Here is a 23,838-nt window from a genome sequence, read left to right on the forward strand (position 1 = left end):
ATTTAGCTCAAATGGACAGTTTGTGTTACTGTAGGCCCCTCGTCTTTCACTTGCTGGGTCAGTCGAAAGGGTTTTTCTTTGATATGCATGAACGCCATTTCGGAGAAGAACATAGAGTTTGAATAATGCAGAGCAGATCCCATCCAAACCCTCTGAACTGCTGTCCACTGTCCCTGGAAAACTCATTCTCCTGGGAACAGGGTTGCAATGTCTGTCTGTCTATCTATCTATCTATCTATCTATCTATCTATCTATCTATCTATCTATCTATCTATCTAATCTATCTATCTATACTTTCATAGTCGTAACTTTAGAATCTGCATTCTAGTTTGCAGCAAGAACTGATACTGAATTCTATGAGTGTCAAAGAAACATTCTGAGAAACAGCTCTCAGGTTCATCTCAGTGACTCCAAGTGTATAATATCAAACCTCCTACAGAGTTTTGTGACAGGTTTAGGAGGATATCCACATGCTTAGTGGAAATCAAACTGGCAATTTCTTCTCATAAACCCAGTGTCATATTATTATCATCCCCCACATTCTAGTGAGATGATAAGTGATACCGCTGCGTCTGCCTCTCTGAGGCTGCTGACAGATTCCTTGTTTTTTTGTTTTTGTTTTTTATGTCACTCCGTGTTCTTTGTAGTAGTTTCAGAAGAAGCAATACGTAAACTAGGCCACCACATTTCAACATCAGCTTTAAAAAAAGAGAGAAAAAAACACATCAACTCGTGCCATCTGTTATGTTGGAAACGGATCCAAAATGGCTGTATGGTGAGCTGCCGTCTGTGATCTGGAGGGAAGCAGCCGTGCACCATCACTACAGCTAATCAATAGTTACCAGAGCCAACATGGCGCTGCTGCTGAAAAGGATAGTCAGGCTTAGGCGATGTTTGAGACGGAGCCAAGATCCGGGTCCAGAGTTCTCCGTGCCAGAAGGGTTTGTCGCTGGAGATTACAGGTTGGCAGCTGAACGCTCCCTCTGTAATCATTGCTGCTCAAAGTCTAAAGGTCAAGCCCAAGAACTCTGCCACCGGTAGACATACGAGCCAAGATGGCTCCCCCGTTGGCTGGCTGATACCATCTTTGGACGGGACGCAAATCTGGCTGAGACTGGAAATTGATCAAGGGCTTGGAGAGCGCTGGCAGGTCACGGCTGACACGCCACCTCTGCGCTTCACGCGGGTTAATTATTTTGCTCTTGATTCTGGCAGTGAAACGTGAAAACTTGATTAAATCGCTTGTATTTGAGGTTTTTTTTCTAAAGACATTTGCAAAAGGTCACGGGCTCGTAACAATTTTGTCATTGTTTATTCTGGCATATGTCATCCTTGTCCTTTGTTTGTTCCCCGCTTGAATGGAAACCTGTTTAGAAAATATCATTTCCCTGGAGCTATAAGATCATCCCTGTTGAATAATGAACGTAACATAATTAAAACAATTACACCAACAAGGAAATGAAAGTGCGATATTAACTGTCAAAGTAAAGTTCATACAGATTACTCACAGCTAAGATGGGAGAAAAAAGGCTCTCAATAACTTTGAGAGACCAGACCGATCATTAAGCTCATATTAACTTCACAATCCTCATCCAGCGACGCAATTAATCATTCAGTCTGATGAAGCAAAGTCATTTAAAGTGCTTAAAATGTAATTATTCCGCAATAAACATGGCACGGCCCGCGCTGTCAAGAGTAGGATGAGAAGGAAGGACACGTCCGGCCCGTTCTACCCTCGCATCCGAAATAGTGCGCTTGGATTTGGAAAGTTCATTTCTTTAATGCGATTCGGTGAAAGTCACCGTAGCGTTCGGAAGGGGCCGCGGACTTGATTGAAGCAAAGTGATGCAAAGGGACATTAATGAAACTGGAACTTAATTGAGTAGGATGGAACAAACCCGGACGAGACCTCCTTTTGTAATTGCCTTCTTGTCACTTTCACTTTCCGTCTAAATGAATGTAAATCTAAAGGGTGATTTTTGCCCAGAATGACGATGTTATGAGGTGTTGTACCCGTTTCAGGGCTAATTGGATTGACCTGTTAGGGACGTTGCAGATTCAGTCTGAAGAATGAGCCTGTTTTTTGGATGTAGCCACCCGGAAAGTTTGTCCATGTTGTTGGCCTCTGGAACGTCTCAACATAACAACATGATTAACTGCAGTATGAAAATCCTTAATGGCGGCAGATGTCAACAGTGTTTAGTTTTTACACTTTTTTTAATTCGCCTGAGTCAAAGTTTTTTTCTTGATATCCTGTTCATGAATTGTAGTTAATGGTTTAGTTAACAAAAAAAAAAAACATTTTAGATGTTAATCTCTTAAATGTATTTAAGGGGCCATGAACTGCCTTCGTTTTTTATTTTGTACTCTTCTCTGAGGAGTACCACTTTTAATGTTATCAAGATTTTTACATAACAAAACGTTAAGCATGTTTTTAGTTTTTAACTTAACTCAGTGTTTTCATTTTGAAAAAACTTGTTTCAATCAAGCAGCTCAAAATAAATTTTATACTCCCTGTCATGCTTTGCACAAGGATGAATATGAGAAGAGAAAATGTTAAAATAGTGTTATTTTATGCATTTTCCTAATCAAAATTAGAAAATATGGAGACTTGTTAATGTCTAATGTTCTATTCTGTTGCCATTTTAAAAGATGTTTTGTTTTTTCTTTTGGTGTTTTTAGGCAAGTCACTGTTTGGTGCAATTTTGAGAGTGTGGTTGAGTTGAGGACCTGCTAAAAACAGTTTTTAAATTAATTTAATTAATTTAAGAAAAGCAACTCCAATGGAAGTGCTAAGGATGTAGTGTCATCCTTAAATTGCCAACAACTAACATCTAATGTGTAAAGAAAAGTACATTTTTAATTGCTAATATTTGGCTAAACTTGCATGGACAGTGGTTCTACATAATGGAAACGTTATCTATACTCAAATATTTAATGTAGGATGAACTAAAGCAAACTGAGCAAACTCAACTAAAATAAGACATGACAATCAAGTGGAACTACTGTCCATGATCGTGTTTAGCCAAAGACTTATTTTTTGAGTGTAATCTTATATTATGCGTTTGTTGTGGATATTTCTAATTTATCTCATATGTGGATTTTTGTTTTGAATAATTTTGGGCACTTTTATGTGTTGCAGTTGTTTTTAAAAACTAATACATTTTCTTCTTGTTTATAAGGGTCACCTGTCTTGACATGGAGATCTTTCACCATGCCCTCATCATTTATTTTATGTTTTGTGTTTTATTTTACACTTGTTCCAGACTTTTAAAAAAAAGTCCCCCCAAAAAAACAAAAGAACAGAAAAAGGAAAATTTAGTCATTAACTCACCATTGTATCCTTCCGAGCCTGTAAGACTATTTCTTCTGTGGAACACAAAAGAAATGTTTCAACTCTTTTTGACCACATAATAAAAGATAATGGGGTCTGAAACAACATTGCATCCTTTTGACATTCATTGCAAAATAAGAGACATTTTTCATTTTCTTCTTTTGTGTTTCAAAGAAACTGTCATACAGTCATACCGGTTTGGGCAACATAGGTGTGACTAAATAATGAGTAAATAAATTATTTTAGGGTAAGCTATCCCATTAATATATGACAAATATATAATAAAAATATTAATTATTACATGTTTGAAATTATCAAAAAGAGAAATAAATCATTTTATTTATTGTTTGAAAATTATTTAATGACACTTTTTTTATTTGCAAATTGTTCTGTTATCAAGGAGACAACAGTTTAAAGAGTTTGAGATGAAATATGAAATGTGTGATGTAAATAAACACGTTAAGGAAAAAAAAAAAACTTGATGTTCATGCCTTTTTTCTTCAGTCGTAAAGAAATAATGTTTTTTAAGGAAAACATTTCAGGATTCCTGTCCATACAGTGGACTTCTATGGTCTCCCTGAGTTCCAGACTTCCAAAATATGGTGTAAATGCAGCTTCAAAGGGCTAAAACAATCCCAGCCAAAGAAGAAGGGTCTTATCTAGCGAAACAATCAGTTATTTTCTTACAAAAATTACAATTTATATACTTTTTAACCTCAAATGCTCTTCTTGTCTATCTTTGCATCAACTCTGTATATTCCGGTTCATGACAGTTAGAGTAGATCGAAAAACTCTCATCTCATTTTATCCTCTAACTTCTACATCGCTGTTTTACTTTTTTTTTAAGGGCTTTTGATCTTCTTTGCATGTTCACTTTGTAAACACTGGGTTGGTACTTCTGCAGCGATGTAGGACGATTTTAAAGTTGGAGGATAAAATAAGATTGGAGTTTTTCGACATACCCTAACTTTCTTGAAACAGAATACACAGAGTTAGACAAGCTAGACAATATGAGCATTTGAGGTTAAAAAGCATATAATTTGTCATTTTTTTAAGAAAATAACTTTGTTTGTTGATTGTTTTACTAGATAAGACCCTTCTTCCTCGGCTGGGATTGTTTAAAGCCCTTTGAAGCTGCATTTAAACTGCATTTGGAAGTTCAAACTCACTGGCACCATAAAAGTCCACTATATGGAGAGAAATCCTAAAAAGGTTTTCCTCAAAAAACATAATTTCTTCACGACTGAAGAAAGAAAGACATGAACATCTTGGATAATAAGGGAGTAAGTCAATTATCTATACATTTTTGTTCTGGAAGTGAACTTCTCCTATAAGTATTTTTAGTAATGCATGCATATTGACTGGCCATACATGAAGAAGCACCCAGTATATAGGATGCATTTGAGTTAGCTAAACCTCTAGTGAAGCATTTCAGATGTCCATGTTCAGTTTAATCAAACTTTTTCAGTGTCTTTTTCTGTTTTTAAGAAGTTCTCAAACTATAAACCTCCAGCTATAGAATGTGCTCTCAGATTATAGATTCCCGGATAATCTTGATGCCCTGTGGGCTCTCAAAGCTGCCGTGTCTTTAGAAACTCCCGCAGGCCTGTATAACCAATGTAATGGTGGTCTGTGCCTTCAAAGGATGTTTAAAAAGTGGTTCAGTTAGCGTGACATCAGAGGTTATCTGTATTGTCCTTTGAGGGTCTTAGTTGGTGGGCATGCCGTCGTGGCGATCCGTTTTCATGGAGCTTTAATTGGAACAAATGTGCTAATTAAGCAAATTCATTCCCTCTGTTCCCTGGCCGGAGGCTTATCACACCCATTTGAATCTGTCCCTCAATGTTCATCTCCTCTCTCATCTCTCCATCTACCCCCAACTCAACGCTTCCCCCCCCAGAGGCCCACAGCAGACCCAGAAACAGCCTGCGATTTGAATACAAAACACACACTTATACAGAACGAGAGGGAATTTCTCCCCAACAGACTCCTAAAAGCGAGATGGAGGCACTGATAGAGGAAAAGCTTTAGATTAGGTCTCAGATAGGGAAATAATTAGAATGAAAATGAAAGAGTTTAGATAACAACCAATGCGAATCCTCTTGAGCCGGTGTTTGGAGGTAAAATACAGGCTCTTCTGGGTGCATTTGATCTGGTTACAACAGGGTTAAATGCACATGAGGCTGTGAGGGAATTTCCTGGGTAGAAAGATATGTAAATGAATATTAATACTCAGTAAACCAATGAATGATTGTAGTAGGTTTTATCATATCTTTTTTGTTGATAATTATGCTCCTGTACACAGATGATCTCCTCCTGATATCCTATAATAGTCTTGATAATTAACTACTCAGTATAATCTTTCCATTCACTTACTCAACACTTGTCAGTCGGATAACAAAAGGAGCAAATCATGCAGTGCCATCTACAGACTATAAACAATAAAACACATTTATAATTTAATGAAAAACCCTGTTATATGTTTTCACTTCAATTTATATATGGCCTTGATCTTTTTTAGTCTTTTAGTCTGTTTTGAAGTTCAGTAACTTCATATTTTAGCTTGATTAGCTTGTCTTGAACACTTTTCAATTGCTGCATTATTCACAGTTTTTTGTCTCCTTATTCCAGATACATTTATATTGTATTATATTATATTGTATTTATATTGTAATTTATATTTAATTTTGTAATGTATGAAATTATGTAAATGTCTCAATGTAATAGATGAACTTCAACCGAATTTTCAAACACTTTGAAAACTGTATGAACATTTATCTGTTTAAACATTTATTAAGCATTTAAATTATTTATCTGCACAAAAATTTAGGGTAATGAAGTATTAGCTATTTTTAGTCAGTACTTGCTTTAGAGACTGTTATTAATGTTTTATGTTTATGACGATACTTCTCTAGCATTTGTGCGTTGTGTGTGTAGCCTATATATATTTATTTTTCAAATAACAATCTTACCAACCCCATGTATAGATATCAGGGCTGGATAAAAAAGATAGATTTCTCGAATTTAATCGATTCTCGTTTTTCAAAACGACATCGATTCCAAAATCCCAATAATCGATTAGTCTAGCCTGGTTTTATTTCGAATGGAATATTGTAGCACACCTCCAATCCAATAAATCGCAATAAACTTTTGATATGAAACAAAGTCTCATCTCCTCTGATCATCATCTCCTCTTTACCCAGTTTCAGCACGGAATAAACATGAATGAACGTCCAAAGGTATGTTAAAAGAAAGAATACAATTTACTGAAATCCGTATCCTGTCTCATGTAATCGCTAAATTGGTGTTTCAACTGCAAAAAGATGTCAATATAACAGCTTGCAAACAATATGGCAGGTAACATCAAATTTACTACAGAAAAAGCATTCGGTAAACTCGTTAGTCATCTAGAAAAATTAACTCTAGAGAGGAGCATTTTGCAAAATATATGAACCATGTAACACATTTATGATATTTTGACTGTTTTTCAGGGTTTAATTTGTGTTTGAATAAATCTATGTTTGTGACAGCTACCATTTAAATGTTTATATTTCAAAACACAAATTAGAGTAGAAATGTAATTATGTAATTGTAATTTTATTATTATAAAAATTTCACTGAGTGTAATTTAAAGGAGTAGTTCACTTTCAGAACAAAAATTTACAGATAATGTACTCACCCCCTTGTCATCCAAGATGTTCATGTCTTTTTTTCTTCAGTCGTAAGGAAATCAAGTTTTTTGAGGAAAACATTTTAGGATTTCTCTCCAAATAATGGACTTCTATGGTGCCCCCGAGTTTGAACTTCCAAAATGCAGCTTCAAAGGGCTCTAAACCATCACAGCCGAGGAAAGAAGGGTCTTATCTAGCAAAACGATTGGTTATTTAAAAAAAAAATTACAATTTATATACTTTTAACCTCAAATGCTTGTCTTGTCTAGCTTTGTGTGTACTTTGTGTAGAGATTAAAAAGTATATAAATTGTAAATGTTTTTAGAAAATAACCAATCGTTTCACTAGAGAAGACCCTACTTCCTCGGCTGGGATCATTAAAGCCCTTTGAAGCTGCATTTAAACTGCATTTTGGAAGTTCAAACTCAGGGGCACCATAGAAGTCCATTATATGGAGAGAAATCCTGAAATGTTTTCCTCAAAACACATAATTTCGTTACGACTGAAGAACGAAAGACATGAACTTCTTGGATGACAAGGGGGTGAGTACACTCTTTTAAGCGTTTGTATCCAAATCAGTTCATTTTAACCTTCAATATTAATGTAGTGCTAACTGACTCTGTATATTTTACAGCATTATTTAAGTTTTTTTTTTTTTCTTGAGAAAGTTTGGCATGTACTGTACCTGATATATATCCAAAAATAATCAATATTGAATTCAATCGAATCATGAAAAGTAGAGCGAATAAGCATTATAGAGTCAAAGAAGCAACATGACTGGATTAGCTTTTGCGATCCAAGCATAAACACCGAAGAAAGGGAAGGAGAGTGAGAGAGCGAGAGAAAGAGAGGACAGATGCAGTCACCGCCGTTCTGGGAGCTCTGGACTGGAACGGAGAAAAGAGTGAAATTAAAAGCATATGATGAAAGAGTTCTCTCCGGCCATCACGAAGATGAGAAAGAGAGAGAGAAATCTCTCACACATGACAATCTGATGGCTGATATATTGATTTTCCTCCCTTCATTATTCTTTAAGGCCTTAGAGAGGGAGTCGAGCAATTTTGCTTGCCCCATGTGCGTATTTGCTGCCGTGGTGTTCGAGCGCAGAGGGCGAGAACTTTACACATAAACAGAGATTCCCAAGGGGCGTGCTGTGTTTTTAATCTGCAAACGCACAGTGACATAAATCAACCCACGTCCCCGTGCCCTGACGACTGCCGCCCCTCTGGACCGACTTAGAACTAGCGGCTGTTGGCAAACGATTGCAATTTACACGACCAGCCATGCGAAGAGGGCGCGTCGTCACGCCATTGCTACGTTTGTAAATCCTAATGAATCAGACCGTCAAACATCAGAGCTGAATAAATAACACTGGGCTGGACTTGACCTTGCTGTCTCCTCAAACTGGCATGATGGCTTTGGATGAGCTGTGACCTGTGACCCGATCAAGGTGACGGGTTTGAACGTAAGCAAGCGTCTGCTGCGACACATGCACATTTTTTTTTATTGCGCTATCAGTCTGTAATAGGTCACACAGAGGTCATTGTGAAATGCTTGCTGTTGCATTGATATGCCTTGTGTCTTATTTGACAATGTAACTTGGATTTAATTGGCTGAGCTGATGTGGGGGCGATGTCTGCTTCAAATAGGCTGTCAGGAACGGTCTCATGCTGGTTTGTGAAGTTTGAGAAAAGGTTGGCAAAAAAGAACTCAACCTCTACGGTCTCCTCATGCAAACTGTAGATTGGTTCCGGGGGCTGCTTTTGCTGTTTGGATTGACAGTAAACTTTCATTAAAATGTCTGGATTTACTCACAAAGGCTGTTTTTAACTGTCAAATCCATCTTTTTTTTTCAGGTTGAGTGGTTGAAGAATGAAGAGCTGGTGAGTTCTATTGAAGACATCAATATCGACACTCGAGCTGACCACAACTTGATCATCAATGAGGCAAGGCTGTCTGACTCGGGAAACTACACCTGCCTGGCCAGTAACATTGTTGCTAGGAGACGTAGTGCCACGGCAACAGTCATTGTGTTTGGTATGGAAACATGTTTGGAATATCATTATCATTAGAACATCATTTTGGTAGTACACTTTACTCTAAAAGGTTGACTCTTTCTGCAGTTTACATGAATTATCCACAGCTGATTTGTTCAAAAACATTGATTTGTTATGGAACAAAACAAGTGACTATTTTTATGGGTGAGTCATTAAATCATTCACAACCTGTTTGTACAGAAACACTGCTTTGTTCAGGAACAAAACAAGCAGCAGTGTTTTAAAAACACTAATTGAATCATTCAATGACTCACTCATTAAAACTTAATCTTGTTTCTGAATAAATCAGTGTTTTGAATGAATTGTTTGAATAAATGAATACAGACCTGACGCTTGTTGTCACCTGGTCACAGTGTAATCTAAAACACTAAGACATTCAGAAACGTCATTGAATCATCCACAACTGATTTGTTCAAAAACATTGATTTGTTATGGAACAAAACAAGTGACTATTTTTATGGATGAGTCACTAAATCATTCACAACCTGTTTGTAAAGAACCACTGATTTGTTCAGGAACAAATTGATGTGAACAAATCAAGCAACTGATCAAATTATTTACTAAAACAAGTTGTTTTATAAACACTAATTGAGTTATTGAATGGCTCACACATAAAAACTCGGTCTTGTTTCTGAATGAATCAATGTTTGAATGAATCGTCTGAATGAATGAATCATTGACTCGTACAGACCTGACACTTGGTACCACCTATCTCAAAGTGTAATCTTAAAAAACACTAAAAAATTCAGAAACAAAACAAATGAATGAGTGATTAAATCATTCACAACTGATTTGTACAGAAACATTGATTTGTTCAGGAACAAAACAAGTGACTATTTTTATGGATGAGTCACTAAATCATTCACAACCTGTTTGTACAGAACCACTGATTTGTTCAGGAGCAAAACAAGCAACTGATCAAATTATTTACTAAAACAAGTTGTTTTAAAAACACTAATTGAGTTATTCAGTGGCTCACACATAAAAACTCAGTCTTGTTTCTGAATGAATCAGTGTTTGAATGAATCGTCTGAATGAATGAATCATTGACTCGTACAGACCTGACACTTGGTGCCACCTACGTCACAGTGTAATCTAAAACACTAAGAAATTCAGAAACAAAACAAATAAATGAGTCATTTATTCATTCACAACTGATTTGTACAGAAAGATTGATTTGTTCATGAACAAAACAAGCAACTTTCTTTATAAGCATGTGATCAAATTATTTACTGAAACAATTTGTTTTAAAAACACTAATTGAATTCAGTGACTCACTCATAAAAACACAATCTTATTTCTGAATGAATCAGTGTTTTGAATGAATCATTTGAATCAAGGATTCATTGATTCATACAGACCTGACACTTGTTGCCACCTATGTCACAGTGTAATCTAAAACCCCCGGTTTCACAGACAAGGCTTAAGACTAGTCCCAGACTAAAATGTAAGTCTAAGATGATCAACTGAACAAAACTTGCACTGATTGATCTTAAAATATATCAATGCCTTTGTTTTTTGTCTTAAGATGGACACCAGTAATGTTTATAAAAATGACTTAAATGTCCTAATTGAACTATGGCCTAATCAAATCAAGTTACTTACTAAAACAAACTGTTTTAAAAACACTAATTGAATCATTCAGTGACTCATTAAAACTTAATCTGAATGAATCATTGACTCATACAGACCTGACACTTGTTGCCACATACATCACAGTGTAATCTAAAACAATGAGTCATTCAGAAGCAAAACAAGTAAATTCATTCAACTATTCATTGAATCATCCACAATGGATTTGTTCAAAAACACTGATTAATTCAGCAACAAAAAGTCCCTAAACCATTCACTCAAATGATGTTTTGAAAACACTCACTCATAAAGGCAGTCGATTATATTGTCTCAGAATGAATCAGCATTTTTGAACGAATCAGTTAAATAAATGAATCACTGGCGCCTACTGATATAATGATTTAAAACTGTAAAAAGAGTGACTGAAAAAATCCCCAATGCACAGACTGATAGTCAGTTGGGAATGTGCAAACACAGACATGTGACAAACAGTGAAAAATCACAGTGAGTTTGGATGCTAGGGAAGGAGTGAAGGTGCCAGAAAAGTTGCATTGAAACATCTGGATCTCACAAGAGTTACTGCTGATCACAATATGTGAAAGTTTGGCATGCTGCACAATGGCGCCACCCATTCATTTACTCACCTACACCGACCTTCACTCTTACAGTTTACAAAAAACGATCACCTATAAATCACCATCCCGCCACGACCCATGACACAGCGCCCTCGTTTTTCAAATCCCCAATAATTCATCAAGCGAGTCGTAATGTAGAAATACACCGTTTCATCATTTCTCCAGACCCGTGTCTGCGTGAAGCCATCACTTAGACGCCCGGTATGGGTTCGATTATCTATTTTTGTCAACACATATAATGAGTTAATGATTCTAACGCTCCCTGTGTGGCCACCATTGCCACGGTTCAGGCTCCATTAGCCTAATTGACATGGTCTCCTAGTGTTTTATCCTCAATATTTTGATGGTAAGGTAATATGGCGCATTCTCTCTCCCTCTGCGTGGCTGCTGGGAGTCAGTCACAGATGAAGGCTAAAGCTGGCAGTTTCAGAGGCTTGATTAAACATACTGAAAAGCTTTGACATCAGCTGTCAGAAGCAGGCAGTGCTGATTGAGCGCTAGCTGACTGATCCACAATTAACGTTTAGCAGCTAGCGTAGCATCTACAATTTAACATGACTCCCAGCAGTCCCTTGGGCTCAGCAGTCACTAGAAAAATCGCTTGTGTGCTTATATTTAAGAAACAAATGCATTGTTTGTTGGTTTTGATAATGTTCGTATCGTAGAGTGGCGTTAATGAGACGATGCACTAGTTTAAAAGGACGATTAGATAGTGTTATATTTGGCGTACAGAACAGAATATGATGTATTTTAGCAGTAGTTTAAAAACAAAACCCTTTTATAATAATAAAACTGCCACCACTAATTATTTTTAAAATGATCTGTCCATTAAATGTCCGCTTCATGTATTCATTCATGAGAATCTATCTCCTTAGCGTGTCTGTTAGCATGTCTGTGACATGTTTATGTACATCTAGGCAGTATTGAATGGCATCTAATGTAATATCTGTATAATGCAGTTTCAATCTCTTCCATGTAGCAATTAAATGATCAAGTCATTAGTCGAGTTGATTAGATGAAGTATTTTGTAGAGCTGTGTTTGCTGTTTTTAGTCCTGTAGCATGTAAGTACACGTCTGCGAAATTGCACACATCTGGAAAGCATTGAGTTTCTTATTTATGTGTAAACATTTTCATAAACATATCAAAAGAGCCAATTCACACACAAAAGGTAATCATTGGCTTGTGAGCGGTAAGAGAGAGATTATTATTATATCTAGAGATGTTGAAGTCCTCTTGCAGTAATCCTTCTTTTTGGTTCCTGTTTATGTTTATGTATTTGGTTCCAGAGCTTGTAACTTTCCAAATTAAATCCTGTGGTGTGATAAACAATGCCTTCCTGTAGGCCGTACAGCCGTTTTAAAACTCCTTTCAAAGAAAGCAGTACTATGTTAATCCATTCTTTTTTCCTCTCTTTTTTAGTGAATGGAGGGTGGTCATCCTGGACAGACTGGTCAGAGTGTAACGTCCGCTGTGGGAGAGGAGTTCAGAAGCGGACGCGGACCTGCACTAACCCTGCTCCGCTAAACGGAGGGGCTTTCTGTGAAGGAATGTCCGTTCAGAAGAGCACCTGCACCTCACCATGCCCAGGTTAGAGATGCAGAACAGATGCAATTAGCTTGTGAGTTGTGAGCTTGCAATCTGAACTGGATGTGATGTGAGAGCAAGATCAGGGTGGCTCAAAAACAAATCTTAATGTATACAACTCAATAAATCTGGTCTGATCTGTGCAGAATATTCTCATGAGTTTTTTGAGCCGGTTCTTTTTCTACTGGTTTGAATTGATAATTTGCTGAGTCGTTAGTGAACTTACTTTTAGGCATATCTTAGAGTGTAAAAGGTTGGAGAAATTGTAATACATATACAGTTAAAGTCAAAAGTTTACATACACCTTGCAGAATCTGCAAAATGTTAAGTATTTTACCAAAATAAAAGTGATCATACAAAATGCATGTGCTCTTTTTAATTTACTACTGACCTGAATAAGATATTTCACATAAAAGATGTTTACAAATAGTCCAACCAATAATAGTTGAATTTATAAAAATGACCCTGTTCAAGAGCTTACTTACACTTGATTCTTAATACTGTGTTGTTACCTGAATGATCCACAGCTGTATTTTTTTGTTTGGTTGTTCAAGTGTTTTTCAGCATTTTTTTCTGTGTTTGAACCCTTTCCAACAATGACTGTATGATTTTAAGATCCATCTTTTCACACTGAGGACAACTGAGGGACTCATAGGCAGCTATTACAGAAGGTTCAAAAGCTCACTGATGCTCCAGAAGGAAAGACGATGCATTAAGTACCAGGGGGTGAAAACTTTTTGATTGTGAAGATCATGGTAAATTGAACTTATTTTATCTTCTGGGGAACATGTAATTATCTCCTGTAGCTTCTGAAGGGCAGTACTAAATGAAAAAAAAAAAGATATTTAGGCAAAATAAGAAAAATTTACACATCTTCATTCTGTTCAAAAGTTTTCACCCCTCGCTCTCAATGCATCGTGTTTCCTTCTGGAGCATCAGTGAGCGTTTGAACCTTCTGAAATAGCTGCATATGAGTCCCTCAGTTGTCCTCAGTGTGAAAAAATGGATCTCAAAATCATACAGTCATTGTTGGAGAGGGTTCAAATACACAAAAATGCTGAAAAACCAACAAATCTGTTGGATCTGAAGGATTTTCCTGAAGAACAGCGGACTGTTTAACTGTTTTTTTTTTTTTTTAGCCCAAATTGATATGCACTCATCGATACTCATCGATTTTATTTATTTTTTTCAATATTATCAGTATTATCATCAATATTGTTACAGGAGACCTCCTGGAAAGTTGCCTGCATTTAATGTGCTCTTTCGTCTCCAGCTCTTTGTTCTAAAACCTAGAAGTGCATTTTGCCAGCGGATTCAACAGTTCAAGGCTGGTCAGTCAGGCGGCATGAATACGCCTCACTGCTATGTCTTGTTAATTAAACATGCTTTCTGAACAAATTGATGGCTAATCCATCTGTCTGAGAGCCTGCATATAAAACAGGAACGTAACAGTATGTGCTGCATTTGAATTGACCTCAGTGGAGTTTTACAGTTGATATGTGTCTGCGTTCTGTTAATGTGGCAGTGTCATTCTCACAGATTTCCTGTTTACTGTCTAAAATGCAATACAATGCTCTTCATAGTGAACAAGAGAGATGGAGCGAGACAGATAAATGGGTTGAAAGGAATTCAGAAAGACAGACAACTGAAAGAGAGCGTGTGTGTGTGACAGAGATTGTGATGGTATAAAAAAATGGGATTACGAATTTCCAGAAGTTTAGGGAATCAAGACGGACATTTGAAAGGAGAAAGACTGAGGGGCAGACAGAGAAACCTGATGGAGCGAAAAAGAGGAGCAAAAAAAGACAGAGTTATCAGTCGCCGGGTCCTCGGGTGCTCTTACGCTGGCTAAATTTATGGTTTCATTGGAAGCACCAATCACATGGGAACCACTTGTCATGTTGGGGGAAAAGTTATCTGAAGAGGGCACCAGTCACGAAAAAAACTTAATCTCGCTCTCCAGCCCAGCTCAATCCCAGTACCCCACTCAACAGAGACGCACAAACACGGCATTTGCATTTAGATTAGCCGCAGAGGAAACACCAGCAGCCCATGGAGTCGTTAGGGTAAAGGGGGAAAGCCTGATGGAACAAGACAAAAGTAAATTGTCTTTTGCTTTTGTCAGAGACAAACCTTGAGAGGGGAAAATCCTGGAATTATAGGAACACCTCCCGTGGAAAGAGGAATGAAATGAGTGACCATTCTGAGGGAACGTTTATATCAGATACATAAGATAGTTCTGAGCGGAAGTATGAATTCCAATTTTTTTGTTGAAAACGCTGCATATAAAACTTTTTATGCACTCTAATGAAAATATGTGTCTTTGTGTGTGACAGTGGATGGTGGCTGGGCCGAGTGGACTTTGTGGTCTGTGTGTAGTTCTGAATGTGAGAGGCAGCGCACTAGAGAGTGTACAGACCCGGAGCCAAAACATGGAGGCAGACTGTGTGATGGAGCCGCCCTAGACACTGACAACTGCACCGGAGACCTCTGTATTCAAGGTAGTGACCATATCATTACTGCTGTCTTCATTACTATCATTTCAAGCATTGGCATCACTGCTATCATCAAATCTTAAAGTTTAAGCATATAATGAAATTCTATAGTACTGTATGATTTTTATTTTGTAGCAACAGTTTGGACAGGACCATTTTCTGTTCTAACATGACAGTGCATCTGTGTATAAAGCAAGGTTCAAAAAGAAATGAATGATTTAGTCAATGTGGAAGAACTTGACTGGTCAGCATAAAGCCAAGTCCTAATCCCAGCTGAACACCTCTGGTGTGACTGTATATGCAGACCTTGAGCCAAAAACTCATCACCAATTACCAATGACTTGTACATATGGGTACAGTCATTTTAGATACTTCCAAAACAACAACAGAGATGGAAATGCAATTTTTAAATACATGAATTATGTTTTCATCTTTGTTGCCACAATTTTGGAAGTGCCTTTTTTCTGTTCCAAAGAAGGTGGTGCCCCAATACCTTTGTTCATATAGTGAATGTACAAGTCATTGGTGTTTGGTGATGAGTTTTTGGCTCAAGGTCTGCATTTAAAGTCACACCTGAGGTGTTCAACTGAGATTAGGACTTCTTCCACACTGACTGAATCAATAGTTTATTTTTGAACCTTATGCACCTTTTATTTTTGCCTTATGCACAGATGCATTGTCATGTTAGAATAGAAAAGGGTCCTGTCCAAAATTGAAAGCACATAATACCCTATAATATAATTATATGCTTAAACAGATTTGTACTTATGGAAATTACTAAAGTAGTCAAACCTGTTTACTGGAAAGAGGTGTTCCAATAGTTTTGGCAATATAGTGTATTTGTAGCAATAGCCAAAATTACATTGTATGGGTCAAAATGATCGATTTTTCTTTTATGCCAAAATCATTAGGATAAGTAAAGATCATGTTCCATGAAGATAATTTGTTATTTTTCCTACCATAAATATATCAAAACCTAATGTTTGATTAGTAATATGCATTTCTAAGAACTTCATTTGGACAACTTTAAAGGCGATTTTCTCAATATTTCGATTTTTTTCACACTCTCAGATTCCAAATTTTAAAAAAGTTGTATCTCGACCAAATATTGTCCTATCCTAACCACACATAAATGGAAAACGTATTTATTCAGCTTTCAGATGAATCATCAAGGTCACATTTAGTCATTGCGTTATCATCATTGTCATCATCATTTCTGCTATCATCACCAACATCATTACCACAAGTCTAAACTAGATTGAAAATATTAAAACTGTTCAAAAGCCAAATGTTTTGACTTATCGTTTCAATGAAAGCACACACGGATGGTGTATTTCTTTCTACTTCACATGACGCTGTGTGTGGTTGTAAAATGTTTAAAGAGGCTCAATATGCTCCTGATTTTCTGTTATACAGCTCCCAACTTCCTTAGTGCAATACAGACGCAAAGCAGTAAAAAATCATCTCACTTTTGTTTAGATCAGCGGAGACAAGTGCTCTGTGGAAGGCTGTCAGCGCCTGAATGAAACCAGTCAGTCAAGCCCTCAGACGAGCAGCACTTGACAGGCCGTTTTGTAATTCCTTGGGAGAGGCAGAAATCTTCTGTTTTAATCCTCCTCGCTCATCATCCTGACAGTTCTTTAATCAATCTTTCCTGCCTCCATCCCCTCGGGGAGGAGGGTGTACACCTCGCCATCCTCTGCAGATGAGTCTAAAGCCCAACGGTGATAGACATCCCTATCAGAGACCAATTTCCTACACCTAATACGGACACACACACAACCACACACACTAATGCATCCGTAACGTTCTTTCTGTGCGAGAGTGGTAATTTCGTGTAAAAGATTTGACAGCAATTCCAGATTACATGGCTGTCATTGAACATCATACATATGTAGATCTGTGTTTAGACAGCTTGATTCGGTTCCGTCTTTTATTTACCTCCTACATAATTTCTCTAAATTAGTTTTTTTAAAGGATTTCTAAGGCTTCTTCTCGTTTTTTGCAATGGCGTAACTTTGATCAGATCATGCATCGTCATAACACCAAATAGGCTTTTTTTTATATATCTTAAACGGGTTCTTGCAACTTCCAGATATGCCTTAGAGTGCTGTTTGTGCATGAGCATCTAAAAGATGCTGCGTTTGTGCGTCTAACAGCATGTTATTCGTGTCTTTCTGCAGACAGGAAGCTGCTTCATGATGTGAAGGTTCCGCAAGGTGAGTCACTGCCGCATCACCTTTCATCTGTGTTTTTTTTTTCTTTATTGCTTTGATTTTTTTTTTTAACTTCCAAAATTCATTTGCATGCATTGCACTGCGTAACTTTTGAATATGCTCATAGGCATATGAAGCATGATGTAATAACACCACTGCATCAGGATCATCCATCTTCATATGATCGTTCATTAACCCCTTTTACTGTTAGCATCGTTCTGAGTCACGCTCTACAAACAACCTTATTGCAACCTTACATAAGCTCATTTCCACACTGACATTGTTCAACATTGGGTTGATGCCCTGACAATTAGGTTTCCTGTGAATCATCATCCAGGACGGCATTTGAAACAACCTGGAAACCAATTAAGTCGATGACATTTTAAAGACAGCTTTCAGAGTGCTGACTCAATGACAGAAATGGTGGCACATTAACTTGACAATGATGCACTGCGAAGATTAAACACCTTTGACAGGCTTTCGCTTGAGGAATGTCATGTTTCTAATGTAGTCAAACATAATTCAGTTAACATAACCTTTTAATATTTGTTTTTTTTTATTCAAAAGTTTGGGGTTAGTTAGATTTTTAAAATGATTTGAAAAAAAGGTCTCTGATGCATGAAAGTTTCTGCAATATAATAAAATTAAAAAGATAATTGTGACTTCTAATCAGGGCTCTGAACCGGTTCAAGGAACGAAAACGAAAAACGAAAACAAATGACATTGAACAGGAACAAAAACAAAAACGAAAACAAAATCAATTTTAATTGTTCTGAACAGAAACGGAAACATAAATTCCAAATTAACCGGTTAATAATGGTATTTTATCGTTCTCTTTATTATATCAATTTGGCAGACCAAAAACATGAATTCAAATTGTGTGCGCAAATGCTACGGTGACGCATACAACGTGTAATGCCCGCGAAGCAGACGTCATAAGCAGAGCCCTTCCTGATGCAAGGAGCTTAAGGTTGCCAAGCACCTGGCTGTTTCATGTGCAAAGGTATGTTTAGTAGGGATGCACCGATCCGAATCGGCCGAGATGCTTGCGCGTTTTGTCAGTAAAGCCGGTTCTGTAATCAGCGGTAAATGCCATCAGGCGCGTGATTTCACGTTGAGCCGTATATACTACACACAGCCGTTGTTCACTGACCGACCGACGAGCTGCGCAAATCCATGTTCATTATCAGTGTGAATGTGCGCAGCTCGTCGGTGAACAACGGCTGTGTGTAGTATATACGGCTCAATGTGAAATCATGCACCTGATGGCATTTACCGCTGATTACAGAACCAACAAAATGACAAAACGCGCAAGCAATCTCAGCCGATTCCGATCGGTGCATCCCTAATGTTTAGGTTTAAGTTATTGTAGCCTAATTAAAACTTGTAGTTTAAGTAGGCTATAGATTGACTTTTTTTTTAATAAAATATTTTGCTGAGGCCCATCCAGTTTTTCCAGTAGCCTATTTGGTATATTATAATTTAAGTTGTTGATCTGTTGTGTTAAATGTTAAAACAAATCTGTTGTTTTATAATGTTACAATGCATTACGTTTTCTTTTACTTTTATGCATTAAATGTGAAATCATAACTTTCTGGAGTTCTGTTTTGTGATAATAGGCTATTATGTAGGCTATTAGGTAAGGAATAAGTCAACAGGTTTTTATCGCAGATTAAGCCGTGTGGTCAGGATGTTAAGCGGATGGTCTTGAAGGGGCTTATTTCGCTATAGTATTATCAAAAAAGAAAATTGTTTTTAAAAAATTATTAGCGCATTTGCAACGAGTTTCCAGGTGAACTTGTTTACTTTCGGTTTTAAAGACAAGAAGTTCAAATGACACGAACACGGAATTTGGTTTAATCATTTGTAAACATAATGCCAAACATGTTATTAAAAGGCACACTATCTATCTATCTATCTATCTATCTATCTATCTATCTATCTATCTAATAAAATAACGTTATTAATCGGTATTTTTTCTAGAAAACTGTTTTCGGAACGTATTGTTTAATGAGGAACGCAAGAACAGAAACGTTATAATATCGATTCTGCTCGGAGTGAACCGAATGGATTTTTTTTTCCGTTTTTAAGCCCTGCTTCTAATAATTGCAATCTCACAATTCTGAATGTTTTCTTATAATTCTAAGGGGGGGAAATCATAATTCCGAGATATAAACTCATAATTCTAACATTTTTCTCATAATTCTGAGTACATCTCACAATTCTGACATTTTCTTGCAATTCTGAGAAAACAGTTTATATCTCAAAATTTGGACTATTTTTCTTGCAATTCTGAGGGGAGGGGGAATCATAATTAAGAGATATAAACAGAATTCTAACAGTTTTGCTCACAATTCTATTTTCTTGTCATTCTGAGGAAAAAAAAAATCTGAATTATGAGATATAAACTCAGAATTCTAATATTTTTGCTACAATTCAGAGTTTTATCTTGTGATTCTGACTTTTTTCCTGAAATTCTGAGAATTAAATCAGAATTATGAGATATAAACTTAGTAGTCTAACATTTTTTGTTACAATTCCAAGTTTATGTCTCATAATTCTGGCTTTTTTCTTGCAATTCTAAGGAGATATAAACTCAGAATTCTAACATGTTTGTTCACAATTCTGAGTTTTTATCTAAATTCTGACTTCATTCTTGCAATTCTGAAAAACAAAATCATAATTACAAAATATAAACTCAGAATTTTATCATTTTTGCTTACAATTCTGAGTTTTTATCTTCTTGCGATTCTGAGAACGAAAAAAAGTTTGTCAAGGAATAAAATGAAAAAAAATTCTCACGATTCTTTCTTAGTTTGACTCTTTTTTTTTGTTGCTATGATTGCAAAGAAAAAAGGCCAAATTGTAAGATCTAAAAGTCAGAGTTTTGAGATTACATTTATTTAGTTCAGAAACAGGCTTTCATGCTAACCAAGGCTGCATTTATTTGATGAAACATACAGTGAAAACAGTAAATGGTCAATTTAACAGTAAAGTTGTGCTAGTTAATATTTTGTGGGATCCATAATGCATTTTTTAATTCTTGTGTGTGTATACAATGTTTATATACAGTATATATATATATATATATATATATATATATATATATATATATATATATATATATATATATATGCTGGTGGCTGAAAGGAGAGCACAAGGCAGGATATTCCAAGAACAGTCTTTTAATATAATCCACGATAACAAATACACGATAAACAGGAGCAGGGGAATTCCAAACACACGTAACGTAGACAATAGCAGACAAAGAAACAGGGAAGAACTCAAGACTTAAATACTGTGAGGGTAATTACAAAGACAGGTGTACCAGATTAAATAAACGAGCAGGAAGAAACCAAACCTAGGGAGAAACCAATAACATAAAGTCCGTGGGTGAAAACAGAGGCAGACATGTAACAATATATGTATGTATAAACATTGTAAAAGTCTTCACTGTCACCTTTGATCAATTTAATGCATCCTTACTTGAATAATTTCAACGTTTTAATTTCTTAAAAAAATAAATAAAGTCAAACTAAATTATATTTATAATGTTTATAATAAATAAAATTGTGTGTGCAGTTTGATGCCTGCCCACACTTCATGATTCAATAGAGAAAAAAAAAAAAACATTGGACACTTTTTTTGATATCATTTGAACTCCAGGCTAAAGGGAATGCGAAGGTTACGCAGCAAAGGAGGAGGAAAACAAAAAGAAAAGGCAGCCAAGTGAGCAAATACCCAAACACGAGTGCAAAAAGAGATTCATTAGCCTGCCAAACTTTTCCAGAGCTCCCAATTAACCTGCTCTGTTTGCTGTTAGTGCAGCTCCACATGTTTCTGGCTAGTGTTTTCATAGCCGCTGGCTTTGTCTGATGTTCCCCACCCGTCTAGAGGCTTTAGAATGCTCAGAAACGACATGCTAGCTCTTCTTTGTTCTGTCTGTTGTTCAGAGTGTCCTGGTTGAATTGTTTGCGTGAAGGAGTCGGTAGATAGGGCCTAATCACTACAGATGAGATAATATAATGAGCCGCGTTGTCACGAAATCCCTGTGGAAAGTTCGCTGTTTTTGCTTTGCCAGATTCCCTGCGTGTGTTCGTGTTGAGAGTCAGGTGTGCGGTTGAGGGCTGATTGTAATCGCCCGTCGCTAGAGAATTTTCATTAGTGCTGGAGGTGTCTGGGAAAGTGGGAGCATTAGAGAGACTAAGAGCGAAAGCGAGACTTGTGTGATGAAGGTGTTTTATGGTTATGTATTTTATTTGTGGCTGTGTTGCATCTGTGTACATCAAAATGAGATCCCTGATGGAAATTTGGGCAAATAAACAAATACTTTTATATAACAATGTTCAAAGAACCACAGTCATTGCTCTGTCATTGTGTATTTCCCTTCAAAATCATTTTCTCTTTTTTTCAGCTGATATGGAGGGCAATAATGATGTAGCGCTCTACTCGGGTTTGGCTGCGGGTGTAGTTACCGTGGTCGTGCTGGTCATTGCTGTAACATTGTACAGGCGGAACCAAAGCGAGTACGGCGTTGATGTCATCGACTCGTCTGCGCTGACCGGAGGATTTCAGTCCTTCAGCTTCAAAAGTGCAAGGCAAGGTGAGCGAAAACATCAACTACAAATTGATCCAAGTGCATGAATGACTCACGCCATAATTACAGTGTTTGTAAGGCAGAACTGTGAAAAAAAAAAAAAACTGAAAAAGCAATTTCTTTTTGCTTTTTATTTTCCCCACAGTTTCCTACAGTTAATTCAGCATGAACTGTTTAACCTGAAAACTCCATTCAAATGTTAAAGATGCTTTGAATTAAGATTTTTTTTTCATGCCATAGGCAAATTGTTTCTTGTTCTAAGCTTCACTATATACTTTTTAGAACACAAAAAAACAAGGGTTTATCTTGTTCTATTTTTTGTTTTGTTATATTTCTCACAGCTGGTTCTAATAACTGAAAGACTGTTGATGCATTAGTTCATTTTGATCTCCATTTGCCTTCAGGTTTGAACAACAGAGACAAATGCAAGTTTCAGTTCCAACATAATTTATCATTTTGAGACTTGGTTACCATGATCCAGATTTTTTTTTTTTTTTAAATCTATTTATTTTAGATGGCAATTGCAAAAAATAGCAAAATCTATAAATAAAGCTATTATAAAAAATATATATATGTAATATAAATCTAAATATGTAAATATAAATCTATCTTTAATCTAAAATTAATAGGAAGTACGTAGTTATTGGATCTCCAACGGTTGACAATCAGCTTTTTCTAAAAGATTTTCACTGACCATTTGCTAAAGAGTAAAATAAATAATTTTTCAAGAGTAATATAAGTAAGTAATATAATTAATTTTTCTTAAGAGCTTCCTATTTACCCAAAGTTCTGTACCATTCCAAATAGTCCAAGCTGTTCTAAAGCATCCTAATTACCTAATTCATTGGGAACAGCTGTTTTAATCAACTCAACAGGTGAAAAACAGAAGCTCTCTGCTGTTAGTTTGTGGACAGTCATGGCTAAGATAAAGGAGCTCACTGAGGACCTGTGGCTGCGCATTGTGGCTATAAGACTATATCTAAATGTTTTGAAGTTCCAGTGGCTACAGTGCATAGTATTATTAAAGAATACAACACGTTCCGCACTGTGAAAAATCTCAGAGGATGTGGTCAGAAGCCAAAAGTGACACCTGTGCTGGTCAGGAGGATAGTGAGAGAGGTAAAAAAGAATCCAAGGATCACCACCAAGGCCATCATGATGAATCTGGGCTCTGCTGGTGGCAACATCTCAAGGCAGACAGACCAACGGACACTGCACACCGCTGGGTTCCACGGACGCAGACCAAGGAGGACACCACTTCTCCAGATAAGGCACACAAAAGCCCGCTTGGCCTTTGCAAATGCTCATCTGGACAAAGAAGAAGACTTCTGGTCTTCTGTTTTATGGTCAGGTGAAACAAAAATTGAATTGTTTGGCCACAATGATGTAGCCTTCATTTGGCGTAAAAAAGGAGAAGCCTTCAACCCTAAGAACACCATCCCCACTGTCAAACATGGTGGTGGGAACCTAATGTTTTGGGGGTGTTTTTCAGCTGGTGGACCAGGGAACCTAATCACAGTAAATGGCACCATGAAAAAGGAGCAATACATCAAAATTCTCAACAACAACATCAGGCAGTCTGCAGAGAAACTTGGCCTTGGGCACCAGTGGACATTTCAGCACGACAACGACCCAAAACACACAGCAAAAGTGGCGAAGAAATGGTTAGCAGACA

General features: G+C 36.8%; 1 protein-coding gene across 1 annotated transcript in view; it reads left to right on the forward strand.

The window, feature by feature from the left end:
- Positions 1–23,838, forward strand: part of unc5da (unc-5 netrin receptor Da) — a 264,333-nt gene that overhangs the window by 204,166 nt on the left and 36,329 nt on the right. Inside the window, exons 5-9 of the mRNA XM_073824489.1 lie at positions 8,862–9,042; positions 12,691–12,858; positions 15,192–15,356; positions 17,534–17,569; positions 21,981–22,169. Coding sequence (XP_073680590.1) covers positions 8,862–9,042; positions 12,691–12,858; positions 15,192–15,356; positions 17,534–17,569; positions 21,981–22,169 — 739 coding nt within the window. The remainder of the gene's footprint in view (positions 1–8,861; positions 9,043–12,690; positions 12,859–15,191; positions 15,357–17,533; positions 17,570–21,980; positions 22,170–23,838) is intronic.

This window comes from Garra rufa, chromosome 19, assembly GCF_049309525.1.
Source record: "Garra rufa chromosome 19, GarRuf1.0, whole genome shotgun sequence".
Lineage (NCBI taxonomy): Eukaryota > Metazoa > Chordata > Actinopteri > Cypriniformes > Cyprinidae > Garra > Garra rufa.